This window comes from Bombina bombina, chromosome 6 (genome assembly GCF_027579735.1).
Source record: "Bombina bombina isolate aBomBom1 chromosome 6, aBomBom1.pri, whole genome shotgun sequence".
Classification (NCBI taxonomy): domain Eukaryota; kingdom Metazoa; phylum Chordata; class Amphibia; order Anura; family Bombinatoridae; genus Bombina; species Bombina bombina.
This window is the reverse complement of record NC_069504.1, coordinates 349,412,457-349,436,848: the sequence shown is the minus strand read 5'-3', so window position 1 is coordinate 349,436,848 and position 24,392 is coordinate 349,412,457. Positions and strand designations below refer to the sequence as shown.

Below are 24,392 nucleotides of genomic sequence, written 5' to 3'. Positions count from 1 at the left end.
CGCTTGGGCTTGGATCAACACTTCCGAGGCTTGGATCAAGACTTCCGAGGACCAATCGGTGAACCTGGTATGGTGAAGATAAGGTAGGAAGATCTTCAGGGGCTTAGTGCTAGGTTTATTTAAGGGGGGTTTGGGTTAGATTAGGGGTATGTGGGTGGTGGGTTGTAATGTTGGGGGGGGTATTGTATGTGTTTTTTTTACAGGCAAAAGAGCTGAATTCTTTGGGGCATGCCCCGCAAAGGGCCCTGTTCAGGGCTGGTAAGGTAAAAGAGCTTTTAACTTTTTTAATTTAGAATAGGGTAGGGCATTTTTTTTATTTTGGGGGGCTTTGTTATTTTATTAGGGGGCTTAGAGTAGGTGTACTTAGTTTAAAATTGTTGTAATATTTTTCTAATGTTTGTAAATATTTTTTTATTTTTTGTAACTTAGTTTATTTCATTGTATTTATTTGTAGATATTGTATTTAATTAATTTATTGATAGTGTAGTGTTAGGTTTAATTGTAGATAATTGTAGGTATTGTATTTAATTAATTTATTGATAGTGTAGTGTTAGGTTTAATTGTAACTTAGGTTAGGATTTATTTTACAGGTAATTTTGTAATTATTTTAACTAGGTAGCTATTAAATAGTTATTAACTATTTAATAGCTATTGTACCTGGTTAAAATAATTACAAAGTTGCCTGTAAAATAAATATTAATCCTAAAATACCTATAATATAATTATAATTTATATTGTAGCTATATTAGGGTTTATTTTACAGGTAAGTATTTAGCTTTAAATAGGAATAATTTATTTAATAAGAGTTAATTTATTTCGTTAGATTTAAATTATATTTAAAGGGACACTGTACCCAAATTTTTTCTTTTGTGATTCCGATAGAGCATGCAATTTGAAGCAACTTTCTAATGTACTCCTATTATCACATTTTCTTCATTCTCTTGGTATGTTTATTTGAAAAGCAAGAATTTAAGTTTAGATGCCGGCCCATTTTTGGTGAACAACCTGGGTTGTCCTTGCTGATTGGACAGCACCAATAAACAATTGCTGTCCATGGTTCTAAACCACAAATTTGCTGACTCCTCAGCTTAGATACCTTCTTTTTCAAATAAAGATATCAATAGAACGAAGAAAAATTGATAATAGAAGTAAATTAGAAAGTTGTTTAAAATTGCATGCTCTATCTGAATCACAAAAGAAAAAATTTGGGTACAGTGTCCCTTTAACTTAGGGGGGTGTTAGTGTTAGGGTTAGACTTAGCTTTAGGGGTTAATCCATTTATTACAGTAGCGGCGAGATTCGGTCGGCAGATTAGGGGTAAATAACTGAAGTTAGGTGTCGGCGATGTTAGGGAGGGCAGATTAGGGGTTAATACTATTTATTATAGGGTTATTGAGGCGGGAGTGAGGCGGATTAGGGGTTAATATCTTTATTATAGTAGCGGTGCGGTCCGCTCGGCAGATTAGGGGTTAATAAGTGTAGGCAGGTGGAGGCGACGTTGAGGGGGCAGATTAGGGGTTAATAAATATAATATAGGGGTCGGCGGTGTTAGGGGCAGCAGATTAGGGGTACATAGCTATAATGTAGGTGGCGGCGCTTTGCGGTCGGCAGATTAGGGGTTAATTATGTTAGGTAGCTGGCGGCGACGTTGTGGGGGGCAGGTTAGGGGTTAATAAATATAATATAGGGGTCGGCGGTGTTAGGGGCAGCAGATTAGGGGTACATAAGTATAACGTAGGTGGCGGTTGGCAGATTAGGGGTTAAAAAAAATGTAATAGAGTGGCGGCGATGTGGGGGGACCTCGGTTTAGGGGTGCATAGGTAGTTTATGGGTGTTAGTGTACTTTAGAGCACAGTAGTTAAGAGCTTTATAAACCGGCGTTAGCCCAGAAAGCTCTTAACTACTGACTTTTTTCTGCGGCTGGAGTTTTGTCGTTAGATTTCTAACGCTCACTTCAGCCACGACTCTAAATACCGGAGTTAGAAAGATCCCATTGAAAAGATAGGATACGCAATTGATGTAAGGGGATCTGCGGTATGGAAAAGTCGCGGCTGCAAAGTGAGCGTTAGACCCTTTCCTGACTGACTCCAAATACCGGCGGTAGCCTAAAACCAGCGTTAGGAGCCTCTAACGCTGGTTTTGACGGCTACTGCTAAACTCTAAATCTAGGCCAAAGTTAGGAAAGACAAAGCAGGGTCTGCAGAGGTGTCATTAGAACTGTTGCTCCAAAAACTGAAACAGGCGGGGCCTGTGGACCATCATCACTCAGAAAGAAAATAATTTATTAGGTAAGCATAAATTTTGTTTTCTTTCCTAAAGTGATGATTGTCCACAGTTCTCCATAAAATATGAGATTAACAACCAAGCAGATGGTCTATGTTACGGAAAGGGTGGGACAATTTTTGTGGTAGTTCCTATTTAAATGACACTGTGGCCTTAAGGACTTTCCTGCCAAACACTGCTTGCGAAGAAGCAAAAACATCAAAGCGATAAAATTTAGAAAAAGTATGCAGAGACCAAGTGGCAGCTTTGCAAATCTGCTCTAAAGATACATAATTTGCCTACGATGTTGCAACTGCTCTTGTAGAATGAGCTGTCATAAGCTTAGGAGGCGACTTTCCCGCCACCAAGCAAGCCTTGTGAAACACTTGTTTAAAGGGATACTAAACCCAAATGTTTTCTTTAATGGTTCAGATAGAGCATGCAATGTTAAAAGGGACAGTCTAGACAAAATTAAACTTTCATTATTCCGATAGGACATGTAATTTTAAACAACTTTTCAATTTACTTTTATCATCAAATGTGCTTTGGTCTCTTGGTATTCTTAGTTGAAAGCTAAACCTAGGTAGACTCGTATGCTCATTTCTATGCCTTTGAAGGCTGCCTCTTATCACATACTTTTTTTATTTGCTTCAGAACAGGGAAGTGCTACTTCATGTGAGCCATATAGATAACATTGTGCTGACGCTCGGAGAGTTACTTAAAGGGACAGTCTAGTATAAATTAAACTTTCATTATTCAGATAGGACTTTTAATTTTAATCAACTTTTCAATTTAACTGAAAAAAGAAAAAACCGACATGGCCTAGTAATGCAAAGATAAGTGGCTCCAATAAACACAAATCCAGATGTATACTCACAAGAGCAGCGCACCCTGTGGTGCTATTGATGCAGGCCGGAGCCTCGTAGAGGTCCAGCTCACTGTGGGATTGAATTGGATACCCAGAAGATGTCCCTGAGGGGATTGATAGTAGATATCCTATGTGGACACAAAGTATATGCACATAGCCCAGTATTGTTAAGACAGAGAGACAAGTAAGTAAAGAATAAACTTACAAGATCCAATGCACCTCCAGGTGCATTAACAGCAGGCTGGGACCTAACAGTCGCCCAGCAGACTGGAAAACTCCCAGCAGGTCCTGGTCTTCCTCAGGTGGCTAATAGCAGCACAGCCCAATTATGTGATCACAAAAAATACACCAAAGGGCAAGCAAGTGTATTAAAATGTCTAATATGTATATATATTTTTTAGCCTGAGGAAACAGCTCTTAGTCAGCTGAGAAACGTGTCGCTTTTTATTAAAGTTTTATACATTTTAATACACTTGCTTGCCCTTTGGTGTATTTTTTGTGATCACATAATTGGGCTGTGCTGCTATTAGCCACCTGAGGAAGACCAGGACCTGCTGGGAGTTTTCCAGTCTGCTGGGCGACTGTTAGGTCCCAGCCTGCTGTTAATGCACCTGGAGGTGCATTGGATCTTGTAAGTTTATTCTTTACTTACTTGTCTCTCTGTCTTAACAATACTGGGCTATGTGCATATACTTTGTGTCCACATAGGATATCTACTATCAATCCCCTCAGGGACATCTTCTGGGTATCCACTTCAATCCCACAGTGAGCTGGACCACTGCGAGGCTCCGGCCTGCATCAATAGCACCACAGGGTGCGCTGCTCTTGTGAGCATACATCTGGATTTGTGTTTATTGGAGCCACTTATCTTCGCATTACTAGGCCATGTCGGCGCCTCTGTTTTTTCTTTTTTCAGTTATCGAACATCATAGGAAGACCATCCTACAACCGAGAGCTGCCACACTTTTTTGGACTATTTTACATTGGAACTTGATTTTCACATACCTCCTATGGACATTGTTTGGTAGATATAGTGCTTATAGAGTTGTATATCCATTTTCTCTTTTTCCTTTCACACTACTATTTTTTGTCATTTGTGTTTGGAGGCGCCCCCTAAGGGTGTGGTTTATGCTGGGTTATACCACACTCTCAACATCAATAACTTTCCAATTTACTTTTATCATCAAATTTGCTTTTTTCTCTTGGTATTCTTAGTTTAAACTAAACATAGGTAGGCTCATATGCTAATTTCTAAGCCTTTGAGGGCTGCCTCTTATCACATGCTTTTTAAATCTCTTTTCAACACAAAGAGACAGAAAGTACACGTGGGCCATATAGATAACACTGTGTTCAGGCACAGGGGGTTATTTAAGATTTAGCACAAAAGAATGGTACATTTAAGACAATAGATAATAAACAGTCACAGTCATGTGATCAGGGGGCTGGAAGAAGGCTCCTAGATACAAGGCAATCACAAAGGTAAAACGTATATTAATATAACTGTGTTGGTTCTGAAAAACTGGGGAATGGGTAATAAAGGGATTATCTATCTTTTAAAACAATAACAATTCTATGGTAGACTGTCCCTTTAAGAGTTAGTACAACACAGCAATAATTGGCTAAAATTCAAGTCAATAGATAATAAATAAAAAGTCATGTGATCAGGGGGCTGTCAGAAAATGCCTAGATACATAGTAATCACACCGAGGTAAAAAGTATATTATTATAACTGTGTTGGTTAGGCAAAACTGGGGGATGGGTAATAAAGGGATTATCTATCTTTTTAAACAATAACAATTCTAGCGTAGATTGTCCTTAAAGGGACAGTATACACTCATTTTCATATAACTGCATGTAAAAAACACTACTATAAAGAATAAGATGCACAGATACTGATATAAAAATCCAGTATAAGACAGTTTAAAAACTTACTTAGAAGCTGTCAGTTTAGCTCTGTTAAATAGGTAGCTGGAAAGCCCACTGCAAGTGGGAAATAAGACCCTCCCCCTTCTTTTGCATATGAAAAGACACTTTACACAAACAGGAGCAAGCTGGAGAAGGTAGCTGACAGTATTCACATAAAACTTAGGGGCTTGGTAAGGAGTCTGAAAATCAGAGCAATGTTATTTAAAAATAAGCAAAACTATACATTTTTTAAAAAAAACAAAAAAACTTTATGGGCTATATAAATAGATAATCTACAAAACATTTATGCAAAGAAAAAATGAGTGTATAATGTCCCTTTAAAGCAACTTTCTAATTTACTCCTCTTATCAATTTTTCTTTGTTCTCTTGCTATCTTTATTTAAAAACCATGAATGTAAAACTTAGGAGCCGGACCATTTTTGGTTTAGGACCTGGGTTGCGCGTACTTATTGGTTTGCTGAATGTAGTCACAAATAAACAAGCGCTATCCAGGGTGCTTAACCTAAAATGGACTGGCTCCTAAGCTACACATTCATGATTTTTAAATAAGGATAGCAAGAGAATAAAGAAAAATTGATAATAGGAGTACATTAGAAAGGTGCTTAAAAGGGACAGTTCACCCAAAAACTTTCTCCCCTTTAAATTATTCCCAATGATCCTTTTTACCTGCTAGAGTGTATTAAATTGGTTGCAAGTAGCTCCTTTACTCATATTTCAGCATTTGAAATAGCTGATTTAGCTTGTGGTTTCCCAACCTATACTGAAAGTTTTGATACTGGCGTATACGCTATTGAATAGCCTAAGTAAACACAGCCAGCAGAAGAGATTACACCCTCAGTGGGGGCATGATAGTTAAGTAATAAAATGATAATTTTCCATTGTTCTCTCTATGTATTGAGCTTTGGTGTTCCAGACAAATATAAGATAAGGAAGCAAGTCTGTGTACATAAAAGTGATAACATAATGAGATCTGATATTACCTGAAGCTCAACCCATTGTAATAGGCTGTGGTTTCAAAGCACAAAACCAGCTACTTCAGATACACAAATAAACCGAAACATGCAATTTCTCAAATATTTTATACTCTGCAGTTGGAATAACAAGTAATTTAAAATACATTAATGGAAAAACAATTTTACAGTGTACTGTCCCTTTAAAATTGCATTCTCTATATGAAACATGAAAGAAAAAAAATGTGGGTTTAGTATCCCTTTAAGCCAAGAAGACAAAGCTACCTTAGCTTTTTGCCCTTTATATCCCAGAATAGTGAACACACAAACTAGAAGTTTGTCTGAAATCTTCAGTAGCTTGGAGATAGAACTTCAAAACTCTGACCACATCAAGATTATATAACAGTCACTTCTTAGGATCTGGACACAATGAGGGAACAACAATTTCTTGATTGATATTTTCCTTAGAAACTACCTTAGTAGCTTTTTGCCCTTTACAAGTCCCATGATAGTGAACAAGCAAACTAAAAGTATATCTGAAATCTTTAGTAGCCAATTTCAAAGTCCTGACCACATCAATATTATGTAACAGGGTTAGCAGGATCTAGACACAATGAGGGAACAACAATTTCTTGTTTGATATTTTCCATAGAAACTACCTTAGGAAGGAAATCATATTTGGTACAAAAATACAGCCATACCTTTGTCAAATAATTAAAAATTGAGAATCACAAGTCAAGACTGACAACGTACAAACTCTCCTTGTTGAAGAGATTGCTAATAGGAAAAGTACCTTTCAAGACAACAGTTTGATGTCAATGGAATGCATTGGTTCAAAGGGAGGCCCTTGTAATACAGAAAGAATCAGATTCAAAATTCCAGGATGGAGAAAAAGGTTTTACAACTGGCCTAATTCTAACTAACGCCTGGACAAAAAAGTCTCACCATCAGGAAGTTTAGCCAGCTTCCTATGAAAAAGAACAGAAAAACAGGAATTTGACTTTTTAGGGAACTAGCGGACAAACCCTTTTCAGACTGTGGTCTTGTAGAAAAGATAGAAGCTTGTGAGAATTTGTGATCACTAATGACATGGAAGGTGCTTCCACTAGTATGTCCAGATATGGTGCAATTGAAATTCCCTGAGCTCTAAACACCGCTAACAATGCACCCAACACCTTTGTAAAGATGCAGGGAGCTGTAGCCAGACCAAACGAAAGAGCGACAAACTGGTAGTGTTTGTCCAGATATGCAAACCTCAATAACTGATAGTGATCCTTGTGGATAGGTATGTGCAGGTATGCATCCTTGAGGTCTATATTAGCCATAAACTGACCCTGTTAAATTAAGGGTTAAAGAGACACGGAGCCCAATTTTTTTCTTTCGTGATTCAGATAGAGCAGGCAATTTTAAGCAACTTTCTAATTTACTCCTATTATCATTTTTTTTCCATTCTCCTGGTATCTTTATTTGAAAAGCAAGAATGTAAGTTTAGATGGCGGCCCATTTCTGGTGAACAACCTGGGTTGTTCTTGCTGATTGGTGGATAAATTCACCCACCAATAAACAAGTGCTGTCCAGCGTCATAAACCAAAAATTGACTAGCTCATTAGCTTAGATTACTTCTTTTTCAAATAAAGATAGCAAGAGAATGAAGTAAAATTGATAATAGGAGTAAATTAGAAAGTTGCTTAAAATTGCATGCTCTATCAGAATAAAGAAGAACTGCAAATTATGGGGGAAAAAAAAAAGGAATTTGGTTTAGATTATGCAGAATGAAGCCTGCAGCTCTACATATTCTCACAACCTCACATGAGCTGCATTATATCCTCTGCTCCTATTTCTTATTTTCTATGCACTTATACAGCACAATCTCATACAGACAGTGACCAGCAGTTTGTCTGTGTGAGGTTAAGAGAATACCCTTGAGTTCCCCAGCCTCTGCCAGGCTATAGAGGAAGGGAGGAAGAGTTTGAGTTAAAGGGAAAGTCCACACAAGAATTTTTATTGTTTAAAAAGATAGATAATACCTTTATTACCCATTCTCCAGTTTTGCATAACCAACACTGTTATATTAATATACTATTTACCTCTGTGATTACCTAAGCCACTGCAGACTGTACCCTTATTTCAGATCTTTTGACAGACTTGCATTTTAGCCAATCAGTGCTGACTCCTAGGTAACTATGTGCATGAGCACAATGATATCTATATGGCACAAATTAACTAATGCCCTCTAGTTGTGGAAAAACTGTCAAAATGTATTCAGATAAGAGGTGGCCTTCAAGGGCTTAGAAATTAGCATATGAGCCCACCTAGGTTTAGCTTTCAACTAAGAATACCAAAAGAACAAAGTAAAATGGATGATAAAAGTAAATTGGAAAGTTTATTAAAATTACATGCCCTATCTGAATAATGAAAGTTTATTTTTGACTAGACTGTCACTTTAAATATGGTTGATTGTTTCCATTCTGAAAGTGGGAACCCTGACAAACCTGTTTATGTTTTTTACATATAGGACAAGTCTGTAAGTCCCTTCCATTTTTGGAACAATGAACAGATTGAAGTAAAAAAACAACAACAAAAAACACAACAACAACAACCCTTGACCCTGTTGAGACGCAGGTACTGAGATAATTACTCCCATATCCTCTAATTCCTGAACACATTGTTTAAAGGGTACCACCTTTGACTGAATTTTGGGGACATGAGACAGAAGGAATAGTGATTGAGGAGGCCTGGACCAAAAGCCTATCCTGTCGCCCTGGGAAATGTTTTGTAACCCAGGGATCCTGGACTGACCTGAACTAGGCCTTCTGAAAATGACTCAGTCTGCCCCCTACCAGAACAGATTATGGCCTGGGAGCCACACCTTCATGCAGATTTAGTATTGGTGTTGGACTTCTTTGACTGCTTGTTCTTTGCCCATGAAGAACCAGGCTTCCAGGTCGGCTTGGAGGGCTCAGACTTCTGAGTAAAGGAGGACTTTTGATCTCCTGCGGTGCAAAAGAAACTAAACTTATTACCTTGTTTTTTTTGTCCTGAGGGAGTAAAGCCCCTTTCCCACCAGAAACCGTCTTAATAATACAGTCCAAGTCCGAACCAAATAGAATCTTCCCTTGAAAAGAAAAAGTCATCAATCTAATTTTTCTTGCCAGCACCTCCATAGACATATCCTTGAAATTAATCTTGATGTCCATCACAGCGTCACACATAAAAGCTTGAGCCATTTCAAGGACCTTAATGCAGTTCTGTAGATCCTCAGTAGAGGATTTTTCAGCCACCAATTTGGCTATAGAATCACACCAGAGTGTTCCTGTAGCAGCCACACAGGAGAGAGAAACTGCTGGTTTAAGTAAAAGACTGGTTTGAAGAAAGATTTTTCTTAAGACTCCTGTTTACGATCCATGGGGTAGAACGAAGTTCTACCCTTTTAGGGATAGTCGTGCGTTTTAAATATGGTTGATTGTTTCCATTCTGAAAGTGGGAACCCTGACAAACCTGTTTAGGTTTTTTACATCTAGGACAAGTCTGTAAGTCCCTTCCATTTTTGGAACAATGAACAGATTGAAGTAAAAAAAAAAAAAAAAAAAAAAAAAAAAAAAAAAAAAAACACACAACAACAACAACCCTTGACCCTGTTGAGACGCAGGTACTGAGATAATTTCTCCCATATCCTCCAATTCCTGAACACATTGTTTAAAGGGTGCCACCTTTGACTGAATTTTGGGGACATGACACAGAAGGAATAGTGATTGAGGAGGCCTGGACCAAAAGCCTATCCTGTCGCCCTGGGAAATGTTTTGTAACCCAGGGATCCTGGACTGACCTGAACTAGGCCTTCTGAAAATGACTCAGTCTGCCCCCTACCAGAACAGATTACGGCCTGGTAGCCACAGCTTCATGCAGATTTAATATTGGTGTTGGACTTCTTTGACTGCTTGTTCTTTGCCCATGAAGAACCAGGCTTCCAGGTCGGCTTGGAGGGCTCAGACTTCTGAGTAAAGGAGGACTTTTGATCTCCTGCGGTGCAAAAGAAACTAAACTTATTACCTTGTTTTTTTGTCCTGAGGGAGGTAAGCCCCTTTCCCACCAGAAACCGTCTTAATAATACAGTCCAAGTCCGAACCAAATAGAATCTTCCCTTGAAAAGAAAAAAAGTCATCAATCTAATTCTTTGATATCATGTCTGCTAACAAAGATTTTAACCATAACGCTCTTCTTGCCAGCACCTCCATAGACATATCCTTGAAATTAATCTTGATGTCCATCACAGCGTCACACATAAAAGCTTGAGCCATTTCAAGGACCTTAATGCAGTTCTGTAGATACTCAGTAGAGGATTTTTCAGCCACCAATTTGGCTATAGAATCACACCAGAGTGTTCCTGTAGCAGCCACACAGGAGAGAGAAACTGCTGGTTTAAGTAAAAGACTGGTTTGAAGAAAGATTTTTCTTAAGAAAGACTCCTGTTTATGATCCATGGGGTAGAACGAAGTTCTACCCTTTTAGGGAAAGTCGTGCGTTTGGCAAGGGTGGAAATAGCTACATCAACCTTAGGAATTGTTTCCCACACTTACACAATCTGTTCTGGAATGGGATTCATTTTCTTAATTCTGGTGGCAGGAGCAAAAGGTACGCCTTGCTTTTTCCATTCTTTGGCTATATACATACGTAAACACAAACAAGCACAGAGGATAGAAAACAGGTAGAGAGCCCTCTAAACTACACATAATCACCCCTCAGACAACTATAATTTCCATTATTGTAATACACTACAGCCCCCATCCAGACTCACTTGTCCCAAGTGAGCCCCTGGCAGCTCCTGTATGGGTACTCACCGCCCTCCTTAGATAAAATAGCTAGTAGTGGCTGTAAAAATTGCTTTTCAACAGGTTTCTTCCTTTGACAAACACTCCAGAACTGCTGTTGTGGCCTGGAGTAGCTCTGTGAAAACCTGCGAAGCTGAGGGGGAGGGGCTCCCACCCGGAGAAAAGCCCATGCCTCAGAGAAGGCTTAAAGCCATTTTAAAAGTCAATAAAATCTTATAGAGTGAACCAAGCATATAAACTACATTTCCCAAATAAAAGTATGCTCCCCTGCCTCACCGGAGTGTCCTCTGTTGAATGTGCAGTTAGCGGTTTTCTTAAAGGGCCAGAAACCTTTTTTTTTAAATGTCTTAAAGTGTTCCCCAGAACTGCCAGAGGGTTGTGAATGACATCAGTCTTACCTGGTTATGTCTCGGATAAGAATAGGTCAGGTAGGGATCTTAAAAAGAGAAAAATGTGTGTCATGAGGAGAGCATGTTAAGTCCCCTGGCTATGCTCTACCTACCTGTACCTACAAATAGCCTCTGAGCTGTGTGTGCATGCTATGTAAAGTTACTTACCTTAGGTAGCACCCCTCCATTGGTTTTTCAGGCCGGTCAAATGCTTTTCAGTGCAGCTGCAGAAGTATCCAGTAGAGAGCCCATCCAGTGCAGGTAAGGGTACCACAGAGGATTGCCGTAGGAAATACCCGTGTCCTTCAGGGGGAGGCCAAGGACGCATCCCTGCAACCCCTGAGGGTAGTTATGGATGAAGTCCCATAGGGAAATCCACATGCACATAAGTGTATCCCTATGTCCCTGTATCATTCAGCTGCTGTGAAGTTTCTCTTCTCTTTGTGAATGATAATTCCCAGGGAATCTGGGTCTCACATTGGTCTGAGCTCCCAAATTTAAATCTATAAGCATGTAGCTGGAACAACCTTTATTCTCAACCTTCTCCTACGAGGCCAAGAACAAAACTAAGAGAAAGATGGGAGGGATTTTAAGCTCTTGTATAGGTTCTTCACCTCCGCCTAGTGGTGGGAAACATATCCCATATGTTATAGAGGACCGTGGACCATCATCATTTTACAAAATAAAAGGTAAACTGGAAAGTTGTTTAAAATTGCATGCGTTATGTAAACCATGAATTTTTTAAATCGACTTTACAGTCCCTTTTATGGTTTCTAAAATGTGTTTAAAATTGACAAGGAGATATAATTGTAGTACCTCTGTGAGTGCTTGTTTAGTTTAGTCACCAGCCAACCAACTCCCGCTGCTCTTTGTTTTGCTCTTTTGTGCAAGCAGTAGATACAACCAATTAGACACCACACAGCTTTAGCATGTCTAAATGTAAATGCTGGGTTTCCCTGTCTGTTGGAACAATTATTTATGGAACAGGACCTATGTGCTGGATCGCACTCTAATTATTTTCTATAAGATGGACAGAATGAGAAAAACATACAAACAAAAAGGTCCAGGAAGGACGGATGGTGGCAAAAGGTAAGGATTTTGAAAATATTTAGGGCTATAGCCTCAGGGGCCTATCTATCAAGCTCCGAATGGAGCTTGAGGCCCCGTGTTTCTGGTGAGCCTGCAGGCTCGCCAGAAACAGCAGTTATGAAGCAGCGGTCTAAAGACCGCTGCTCCATAACCCTGTCCGCCTGCTCTGATGAGGCGGACAGGAATCACCGGAATTGAACCCGATTGAGTATTATCGGGTCGATTGACATCCCCCTGCTGGTGGCAGGGGGCGGCGTTGCACGCACCAGCAGCTCTTGTGAGCTGCTGGTACAATGCTCAATACGGAGAGTGTATTGCTCTCCGCATTCAGCGATGTCTGTCGGACCTGATCTGCACTGTCGGATCAGGTCCGACAGACATTTGTTAAATATGCCTCTCAGTGTAGTCTGATTAATTAAATACATGGGAGACAGATATTAAAGGGACACTCAAGTCAAAATTAAACTTTCATGATTGTCAGAAAAAAAAAACTACTACTCATTTGAAGTTGCATTGTCTTTTTATCATGCAAAGCTACTGTATTTATTGCTCCTTTAACTTTGATGTCCCTTTCATATGCACAAAATGTAAATAACTCTATTCACTGTTATTTTACAGGACTTTCTTTGTATTATTTTGTTGAATAGTTTAGTTAATATTCCCTGGGCTTGCAAGCAGTAAGACGATCTCCAAAGCAATTGAGCAGAAACAATGCATACTACTGATAAAAGCTCTTCACCATCAATACAGTGCCAAAATAAACTCATAAAAAGTAGATTAAGCTAAAGTTTTTATAAAATAGAAAAAAAAAGTGTAGACAACTAAAATGATTAATGTTTACCATAGATTTTCCAATAAAGAGCTTAAATAATATTTTTTTTTTATATTGTTTTGTCAATCTAGTACACAATCTGTATTAAAAAGCTTTTATTTAAAATTGTTATCTTGCATTTGTCTATGCACGTGTGATCAAGGAGCTAATAATAAAACCCTGCATTCCAATGCTCTTATACACAGCATAGCAAAGCTTAATAGCATGGCAGATTTTAGAACTAGATATTAAAATAGATTATAGTTCATAACAAAGTTATGTTAAATTCTGCATAAGAATTAATATGCATAAATAACAATTTAAAACCAAACAAAATACCATACAGGCAGGCGATGCTTGTTTGCTTGAAGAGTCGCTGGTAAAACTTTCTCTAGTAGATTCGTTATCACTGGATGAAAACGTCATGCTTTCTGACAACCGTGATGTATCGGAGTCACTCAGGCGGTCATCGTTGCCACGTGGTTTGTCATTTGAGAATGGCATTTTAAAAATGGTATAAAGCACCCTGGTAAGGCAAATATTCATGTTAATTATCATTGCTCTTATGCACCCATAAGCTTTAATTAAAGTAGTCTATAAAATAAAGCAGTAATGGGTAACTAATTGTAGAAAACTAGATTTTGAATGCAGATAAGAACCAAATGGCTCAAATTCATATTTCTGCAGGTAATTTAAAAGGGACGTTAAACTGAAAATATATCCCCCCACACATTAAAGTCAAAATTAAACATTTTCTTTCATGGTTCAGATCGAGCATAGAATTTTAAACAAACTTTCCACTTTATTATTATCAAATTTTCTTTGTTTTATTAGTATCCTTTGTTGAAAAGCAGGAAGGTACATTTAGGAGTGTGCATGTGTCTGCAATGCTATATGGCAGCAGTTTTGCAACAAGCACTAGATGGCAGCACTATTTCCTGTCATGTAGTGCTCCAGATAAGTGCACACTACCTATCTAGATATCTCTTCAACAAAGAATAACATGAGAATGAAGCAAATTTGATAATAAGTAAATTGGGAACATTTTAAAAATTGTATTCTCTATCTGTTGGTGTCATGTATCTTTAAAAGTTCCATGGTTCAGATAAATCATGCAATTTAAATAAAAAAAACAAAACTTTGCAATATACTTCCATTATCAAATGTGCATTCTTTTTATATGCAAAACTTTGAGGCTCCAGATCCTACTGAGCATGTGCAAAGGTGCATAGTATATATGTATTTTGTGAGTGGCTGATGGCTATCACATGATACAAGGGGAGGAAAAATTACATTAACTTTGAAATTTACCAGAAAATATCGCACTGCTCATTTCAAAATCTAAGTAACATTGTATCAAACAATGCAATATAGTGCATAAAACACATACATGCTTGGGTCTACCTAGAAATATTCTTAAACAAAGGATACAAGAGAACAAAGTAAATTTTATTTGTTTCTAAAAATGCATTCTCTGTCTGAATCATGAAAGTCTAAATTTGATTACAAATTGTACCTCAGTGTTATATTATACTGTTATTGTTTGCAATGTCATATAAAGTTACAATAGTTAATATCACTCTAACCAATTCAGATGGCCATCATGGTGAAAATAAATAAATAAAAAAAAAAAAAGTCCTGCAAATACTCAAGGTCCAAGCAGATTATTTCCCCCCCCCAATAATGTGTGCAAGGGTTTGCATCAAATATTAACCTCGATAACGGCATTTATAAATTCATTAAAAACAATAAGGTATGGTATTATTAACTAAGACTTTACATATACCTGTCAACTTAATCCTCTAGATAATTGATAAGTAAATAACCCAAATATTTCACAAACCCCTTTCTAGTAAGGGGAACCGTAGAAAGGGAAGGAAACAACATATTTACGTTTGTTGTGTTAGTATATCGAGCAATACCACAACTACAGTCATGATTACAATATGCCAGAAAGGAACTATCATCATCATTTAGAGATCAACACAATATTTAGTACTGTACATGGCTGCATTAAATACATGGGAATTTGACAATGTATTCCAAATACAGTAAACCTAAGCAGAAAGGTTTGTGTTTGAGGAGAAAAAACAAAACAACAACATTTGATCAACATAATTGAAATATTTAGGTACAGTTGGCCTCTTTGTTGTTATCCATCTGTAAGAGGATACAAATATCATCTGGTTGGCAAGCTCCATGTAACCGACACTGGTCACCTAATACAGACCTTACAAGGCAAACAGAAACTGGGACGACTACACGGTTTGCCATTTAAAGAATACGGTTTTAAAAGTAAATACCTTGGCTCTCTGAGGGGCCTGCAATACACAGTTGTGCAATATGTTGCAGGCCTTTTTCACAGTCCAGGTGTTAACATGAGGCATATTAAAAAAAAAAAAACTATCACAGCATTAAGCAAAAAGCAACAACATTTCAAAAATCAAATATTCTGTTACATATGGTATTTTCAACAGGGTTATGATCTCAAGATGGATGGTAGCAGGTTCAAGAGTAAACTGTTAACAGGCCTTTAAACAAACAAACCTCCAATAGAGCTGGTAGGTAGAAATACTGTAATTTGAGTCACAAATTACCTGAGGACTAATTAAAGGGACACTACTGTTTAAAAAATGACCTGTTCTAGTTAGTTACAGCATGTACTTCTAACACTTTGCAGGGGTTAAACTTAAAGTACCCCTTGGAACCACAGAGCATTGCCAGTCCAGAGCAGATACAACCACTGGACCAGTCAGCAGCCCAGCTGTACAACCACCGCTGTCAACTGGCGCACCAGGTGTACCCGCTGGGAACCAGCAATTCTCTGCATCGCCCATGTAAAATTCTTAACTGTTTTTTTAATCACTAGTGATACAATTACATGCTCTGACCAATTAGATCATTCGATTTTTGCACTATAATGTCCCTTTAAACTTGGACTTCGGAAGGAAATATGGCCAACCTTGGAGAAGCGTCTGGTTCTTATCTGCCATCAAATCTATGTTTCTATGTCTGTTTTGTCTATGTGTTGAAAACATAAATATGGCTTTACTTGAATGCTTCTATCTTGATACTAGTCAATAAAACAATATATGATCTGCTCTGTAAAGCTGGGTACAGCTCATCAAAAGCAAAGAGAGCAGAGAATGTGATTACTAATGTGCTGGACGTCAAACAAAGGTTGTGAGCATTCATTGTGGAGGTAATCACCAGAGCTAGATTTAAATACATTCTAAGTTCCAAAGAACCCAATACCCCTCCATCTTCCCTATACAATCAGTAATTACCTTTTTTAGTATCACATCAAACCATCAAGGCACAGAAGTAATAAATGTACAGTGTCCCCACGTCTAAAGCTAAATTGTTTCAAATGCACAATTAAAGGGGCAATTTACCCGACATGTTTCTCCCCTTTAATTTCTTCATAATGAGTCATTTTACCTGCTGGAGTGTATTACATTGTTTACAGTTCTCTCTAAGTATTAGGCTTTGTTTTACAGACAGAGATAAGATAATGAAGAATGTGTGTACAGAAAGTGATAATATAACATGATTTCCCTACAAGCTCAACACATTTTGATGGGTTGTGGTCTCAATTAACAAAACAAACTATTGCAAATACAAAAATAAACAAAAACAAGCGATATGTCATACATTTTATGCTCTGCAGCTGGTATAACAAGTCATTGGAAACACATTAAGAGAAAATAATTTTACAAAACACTGTCCCTTTAACCTTGTGCTATTTATCCACCGAGATATGCACATCCGCTTAAACCAACGTTGTCTACTAACCTGTAACGTCCTCCTTATACCGCACTTTATTCCGTTTAGGTGACAATTATCTGTGTAGATTCGTATATACACCTAGGGACTTAGCTCCCTGAACCATGCAGTTTATTGTATTTGATATATCCGTTAACTATGATATTTCCAGTTAAAACTATGCAAAGCAAGACGATAACCGAAGTCGGTGTCAGACATAAAGCAACGTAAACTCAAACCACCTCCTTGTTTGTTTCCCTATTAAACATAACCGAGCAAGCAGCCAAACACTCAATCCCGATGTTTTGTTATGAAGCAGTCAGGTCTCACAGCTGATCAGTACAGGGACAGACTGTACCATGTAATCACATGTAACAAAACAACGCAAAACGCGTATCCACTTCTATCTAGAACACCACAACCGCTGCACTAATATAACCCACACCATATAATTGTTAAAGCCTGCGCTCGCTCGAGTATTTTGATGAGAATACTAAAAACCCAGGTAATGTAAACCTTGGTACAATCCAGCCCTTGACGTCATGTGTTTACGGAAATATCCCCTCCTCCTTCAGTTTAAAAAATGTCGTTGGGGGCGGGCTAAGACGATCTCTGACACGTAAACAACTAACAAATTAACTCTGTGGGTACTGTGAAGAGGATAGAGCTTCGTCTACCGCGACAAGCTCGTTAGCAAGCATGTGGTTAATGTACACAAAGGCACATTGCTTTAGCATTGCAAAACAATACATCGCCAGTCATGTGACTGCAGGTGGAAAACAAAGAGTGACACGGTTCAGTCAGTACTCAGTAGTATGTTGCCCGAGGCGATTGTGGTATGGGGCGCGCGGAGACTCCCGCCACTGTACGCGCCAAATCAATGGCTCTCAGGCTGAAAAGTTCCCGGTCTAGTCGCACAATTCTATTAAACCCGGAATGATCTATTACTTTTGATGTATTGCTTACAGAAACAAAGACTAAAAAACAACTTGCTTAATTAATGTAATGTGAGTGGAAACTATAATTTAATAGGCTTTTCTAACGTAACATAACAATATGTTATCACTATAGAAATATGCTTTGTAAGAGAAACATAAAACAGTATGTATAAGGACCAAATTAAAATTTGTTTCCTAGCACTACGGAATTTGTCTGTGCTATACAAATAAATGATAAAGATTCAAGCTGTTTCTTATTGGAAGTTTCTTATTCTGAAATGATAAACTTCCTTATTGTTACATAATATCATGATGCACAAGTCTTGGTGGGTTACAAGCTAGCTCTTTTGAGCCTGTAACTGATATTTTTAAAGCAGCAGTTCAAACGCTCTCTCTACCAGCTTCATAGTTGGTGGATGAAAATGACCCTGGACTCATTTGACTGGGGTGATTGACAAGCCCTGTTCTCATGCAATTGGGCAGGGGGCCACATTGCATAAGTGAAATGCTCCCCATATTTTGCTGTGAAATATGGACAGGTTTGCTACATTTGAATCCTGCCCATCTATAAATTGATAAATCAAGCCCATGATTATGTATTCATAGCAAAGAACAGCCTGGAAACAATACAAACCTATTTACAATTGTATTGTTTGTAATATTGAAGAAATGAATGTACAGTTTAAATCATATGAGATGTTTAAAAACAGCAGACATCCCAATTCTCCCTGAAGTTCAGGGAGTCTCCCTCATTGTAATAGAGGCTCCCTGACGCCTGCAAATGAAAGGCTATCTCCCTGAAACTACAAGTACCATGATTCAATGTGGCCCAAATCTGGAATCAGCAGCAGGCAACATTGGCTGCAGCATAGGCTGAGAGAGAACAGAGAAAGAGGACAAAGAGAGAGCGTCCATGTGAGGGAGGAGATAGACACTGCTGCTGTCAGGTCCTTATCAAACTGACTCTACTGTGAGTACAAAACATAACAAATAGCCTCCCAAACTCAAAATCACACACACTCCCAAACACAAAATCCGAAAGTCGTACAGGGACAACTATACTGAGTACTTCACATGCTGGGAAGCTATGGAACTCTCAAAGCATACACCAGTAACCAAAAAGCCCCCACTGATTTTTAATAAAATAAAACACAAATACTACCTTATTTACTGCACCTAATTAAACTTCGTATTCTAAAATATTTGAGCATTCAACAAGCATCGATCACTGGGAAATAGGTTTGATGTGGTTGTGCAATAAAGTTACTTTATTTTTTTTTAATGTGAGTTTAGTGGGAAGCTACTTTAATGATAAGTCTCTATCTCATTTAGAGTTTCCAGGTGTCTAGTCTATAACGGGGGAGCGGCACGCAGTAGCCGGTGAAGCCACATCCCTGAAATTAGTTTTTGCAGGTTGGGATGTCTGAAACAGTGAAGGGATAATTGCATTAGTTTTATTCTCTAAAAGTATTAAATGGACAGTTTACTCAAAGTATTGGTCTTTGGTTTACGGACAGATATAAGATAGAGATATATGTACACAATGTGATAAAGTAATGATATCTGATTATACCTACAAGCTCAACCCATTTATATTTGTCTATATGAAATCAGCAATTTCATATAGACAAACATTAAAAATTATCATACATTTTATACTCTGCAGTTTGTAAAAAAAATAATTGGAAACACATTAAGGAAAAAAATATTTTACAGTATACTGTCCCTTTAAGTGCTGCATATTTGAATCCTTGGTTTGCCTTTGAGAATCCTCTTATCTCCTCCGCTGAGGTCAGTTAGGGACAGATATAATTGAGTTACAGAGCAATCAATGGTTGAATAGAATATAGCGTCGTTAGACTTCGGAGTCTGCACCTCCAGTGTTTGTGGGAAATGGAATGAGTATTAGTCATTGTCATTTAAAGGGACATGTACATTAACTCTGTGCTAAATCACTTGAAAGTGATGCAGCAAATTTACAAAAAGTAAACTAGAAAACATTACGTGAACATACCTGTGTAAAAAAGGTATTTATTTAAAGGGACACTAAACCCAATTTTTTTCTTTCATGATTCAAATAGAGCATGCAATTTTAAGCCACTTTCTAATTTACTCCTATTATCACATTTCTTCATTCTCTTGGTATCTTTATTTGAAAAGCAAGAATGTAAATTTAGATGCCGGCCCATTTTTGGTGAACAACCTGGGTTGTTCTTGCTGATTGGTGGATAAATTCACCCACCAATAAACAAGTGTTGTCCAGGGTCTGAAACAAAAAATGGCTGGCTTCTTAGCTTAGATGTCTTTTTTTTTTTTTTTAAAGACAGCAAAAGAACAATTAAAAATTGATAATAGGAGTAAATTAGAAAGTTGCTTAAATTGCATGCTCTATCTGATTCAAGAAAGAACAAGCTTGGGTTTAGTGTCCCTTTAACAATCTCTTTAGTTCACTAGAGTAAGTGTTCTATGATCATTTATTCTTCAGCAACTGCCATCTGCATGGTAAAAAAAACAAAAACAGCCAATCTGCGTCAACTGCTGTATTCACACTTTGCTTTACTGTGATCTTATAAATTAAAGGGCCAGTTTAGCTGAAATTGTTTTCCCCATTTAAATTGCTCATAATGATCCATTTGACCTGTTGGAGTGTATTAAATCATTTACAAGTATATCTAGTTTACCCTTATTTCTGCATTTGAAATAACAAAATTTATACTTACCTGATAAATTTATTTCTCTTGTGGTATATCCAGTCCACGGATTAATCCATTACTTGTGGGATATTCTCCTTCCCAATAGGAAGCTGCAAGAGGATCACCCACAGCAGAGCTGTCTATATAGCTCCTCCTCTAACTGCCACCTCCAGTCATTCGACCGAAGACAAGCAAGAGAAAGGAGAAACTATAGGGTGCAATGGTGACTGTAGTTTAAAAATAAAAAGCACCTGCCTTAAAATGACAGGGCGGGCCGTGGACTGGATACACCACAAGAGAAATAAATTTATCAGGTAAGCATAAATTTTGTTTTCTCTTGTAAGGTGTATCCAGTCCACGGATTCATCCATTACTTGTGGGATACCAATACCAAAGCTATAGGACACGGATGAAGGGAGGGAAAAGGCAGGCGCTTAAACGGAGGGCACCACTGCCTGTAAGACCTTTCTCCCAAAAATAGCCTCCGAAGAAGCAAAAGTATCAAATTTGTAGAATTTAGAAAAAGTATGAAGCGAAGACCAAGTCGCCACCTTACAAATCTGTTCAACAGAAGCCTCATTTTTAAAAGCCCATGTGGAAGCCACCGCTCTCCAGTCCCCAATCTCCGCCATCATCGACCAGTCCTGATTTATATTCATACAAATCCCTACTCCCTATAACAGGAAATCCATGATGCTGGGAATTCATTATGTAGTACAAGTTCTGTAAAACTATCTGAACTTAGAAATGGAGATAAAATTCGTTTTTGAATATGAGGCAGATAAGACTTGATTATGGGTAACCAATCTAGAATGAATTTTTTTCTTTTTTTTTTTCTTTAGCAGACTTTAGATGAAAAGATTCAAAGATTATTTGGTTTTATACTTCCTGGATAACCATTGAGAAGGAGGGGACAGATTTTGATTTCCAATTTTTTGCTATAAGATGTCTGATTGACAGGATAATAGAAACCAAAGTTTTCATTCTCAATGAAGAATTTGTAAGATGAATATTAAGAAAAATTATGTTTTCTGGCTTAAATAATATATTGATACCATAAAACTTTTTTAACCAGAAAGATAATTTATTCTAAAGTTGTCTTAATCTAGGGCAATAATAGAACATATGTAATATATCTGCTTTAGAGTACGAACAACGAGGACAGTTAGTAGATTGAAGGATGTACATCTTTGACAGTCTTAATGGCGTTATATAGGATCTATTTATAATTTTAAAATGAGATTCTTTCCAGCTTGATGGAATTTGACATTTATTTACTAGGCTACAACTTAATTTTATTTCTCCATCCTCCAGATTTGGACAGTCCCGTGATCATGAAGCAGAAACATTATTAAGAAAAATTAAATTCTGTTTATTGAGCATAATATCATACATAAGAGAGATTGAGGATAGCCCTGCTCTAAATTTCAAAGTACATTTTTTGATATCAGACCATGCTAGACACTGATTAAGTTCCCAGGTATGACTACTAAAATAGTGCCTCAACTGGAAATAAGCAAACATATCCTGTCTGGGTAAACCAAATTGTGTGACAAGACTCAAATGAGCGAATATAACCATCGCTATGAAAAATTTGGTACATATTAATGAGTCCTTTATCAGCCCATTTCTGGAATACTGCCTGAGAGTAACCTGGAGAGAAATCTATTGTGCCTATTATTGGGAGGAATTCAGAAAAGGAATGATCAACTCCTAAAAGAGTGCTAAATTTTTGCCAAGCTTTAATGATATTTTTTATAGTTATCAGTCTCCTGATATTGTAAGGTAGATCCTTATATGTGTAGTGTAAACTGGCTTTAGTGGAAAAGGGGTGTAACATATAACTTTTCATGCTATACTTCTTAACCAAAAAGAAAGAGAAGTTGCTGAAGCCTTTTGGCCTTTCCTCTGTCCAGAGTAGACAACAAACAATGCATATGTTTGACGAAAATCTTTAGTAGCTTGTAAATAAAACTTTAAAGCACGAACCACGTCAAGATTATATAAAAGACATTCTTTCTTTGAAGAAGGATTAGGACACAGTGACGGAACAACAATCTCCTGATTGATATTCTTATTAGATACCACCTTAGGAAGAAACCCAGGTTTGGTACGCAAAACTACCTTATCTGCATGGAAGATCAGATAAGGGGAATCGCACTGCAAGGCAGATAACTCTGAAACTCTTCGAGCCAAAGAGATAGCTACCAGAAACAGAACTTTCCAAGATAAAAGCTTGATATCTATGGCATGCAGAGGTTCAAACGGAACCCCTTGAAGAACTTTAAGAACTAAATTTAAACTCCATGGCGGAGCAACAGGTTTAAACACAGGCTTGATTCTAACTAAAGCCTGACAAAAACGCCTGAACGTCTGGAACATCCGCCAGACGCTTGTGCAAAAGAATAGACAGAGCAGAAATCTGTCCCTTTAAGGAACTAGCTGACAATCCCTTCTCCAATCCTTCTTGGAGAAAAGATAATATCCTGGGAATCCTGACTTTACTCCATGAGTAACCCATGGATTCACACCAATGAAGATATTTACACCATATCTTATGATAAATTTTCCTGGTGACAGGCTTTCGAGCCTGAATTAAGGTATCAATGCCCGACTCAGAGAAACCACGTTTTGATAAAATCAAGCGTTCAATCTCCAAGCAGTCAGACGCAGACAAATTAGATTTGGATGGTTGAAAGGACCCTGAAGTAGAAGGTCCTGCCTCAGTGGTAGAGTCCATGGTGGAAGGGATGATATGTCCACCAGATCTGCATACCAAGTCCTGCGTGGCCATGCAGGTGCTATCAAAATCACTGAAGCTCTCTCCTGCTTGATCTTGGCAATCAGACGAGGAAGCAGAGGAAACGGTGGAAACACATAAGCCAGGTTGAAAGACCAAGGCGTTGCTAGAGCATCTATCAGCGCTGCCTTGGGACCCTGGACCTGGATCCGTAACAAGGAAGCTTGGCGTTCTGACGAGACACAATGAGATCCAGTTCTGGTTTGCCCCAAAGTTGAATCAACTGTGCAAACACCTTCGGATGGAGTTCCCACTCCCCCGGATGAAAAGTCTGTCGACTTAGAAAATCCGCCTCCCAGTTCTCTACTCCTGGGATATGGATAGCCGATAGATGGCAAGAGTGAACCTCTGCCCATATAATTATTTTTGAAACCTCCAACATTGCTAGGGAACTCCTTGTTCCCCTTGATGGTTGATGTAGGCTACAGTCGTGATATTGTCCGACTGAAATCTGATGAACCTGACCGCAGCTAGCTGAGGCCAAGCCTGAAGAGCATTCAATATCGCTCTTAGTTCCAGAATGTTTATCGGAAGGAGTGTCTCCTCCTGAGTCCACAAGCCCTGAGCTTTCAGGGAGTTCCAGACTGCACCCCAGCCCAGAAGGCTGGCATCTGTCGTTACTATTGTCCAATCTGGCCTGCGGAAGGTCATACCCTTGGACAGATGGACCCGAGATAGCCACCAGAGAAGAGAATCCCTGGTCTCTTGATCCAGATTTAGTAGAGGGGACAAATCTGTGTAATTCCCATTCCACTGACTGAGCATGCAGAGTTGCAGCGGTCTGAGATGTAGGCGGGCAAACGGCACTATGTCCATTGCCGCTACCATTAAGCCGATTACTTCCATACACTGAACCACTGAAGGGAGAGAAGTAGAATAAAGAACACTGCAGGAATTTAGAAGTTTTGACAACCTGGCCTCTGTCAGGTAAATCTTCTAGGAGGTCTTGAACACAATGTAAGAATGCCTCTCTCTTTATCTGGTTTGCAGATAATTGTGAGAGATGAAATCTTCCTTTTGGTGAAGAAGCTTTGAAGTCCAGAAGATATCCCTGGGACACGATTTCCAACGC

At 38.3% G+C, this 24,392-nt stretch overlaps 1 protein-coding gene across 2 annotated transcripts in view; it reads right to left on the bottom strand.

Moving 5' to 3' along the window:
* The window catches only part of TCP11L2 (t-complex 11 like 2), a 113,333-nt gene extending 96,000 nt beyond the window's left edge, over nt 1-17,333 (bottom strand). The window contains exons 1-2 of one of the 2 annotated variants that reach the window (XM_053717005.1): nt 16,920-17,333; nt 13,469-13,650 (exon numbers count right to left, since the gene is read on the bottom strand). In XM_053717005.1, coding sequence (XP_053572980.1) covers nt 13,469-13,628 — 160 coding nt within the window. In that variant the 5' untranslated portion in view covers nt 13,629-13,650; nt 16,920-17,333. Of the gene's footprint in view, nt 1-13,463; nt 13,651-16,919 lie in introns of those variants that run through there. The other variant, XM_053717006.1, reaches the window with a different exon arrangement.
* Between the last annotated feature and the right edge of the window lie 7,059 nt (nt 17,334-24,392).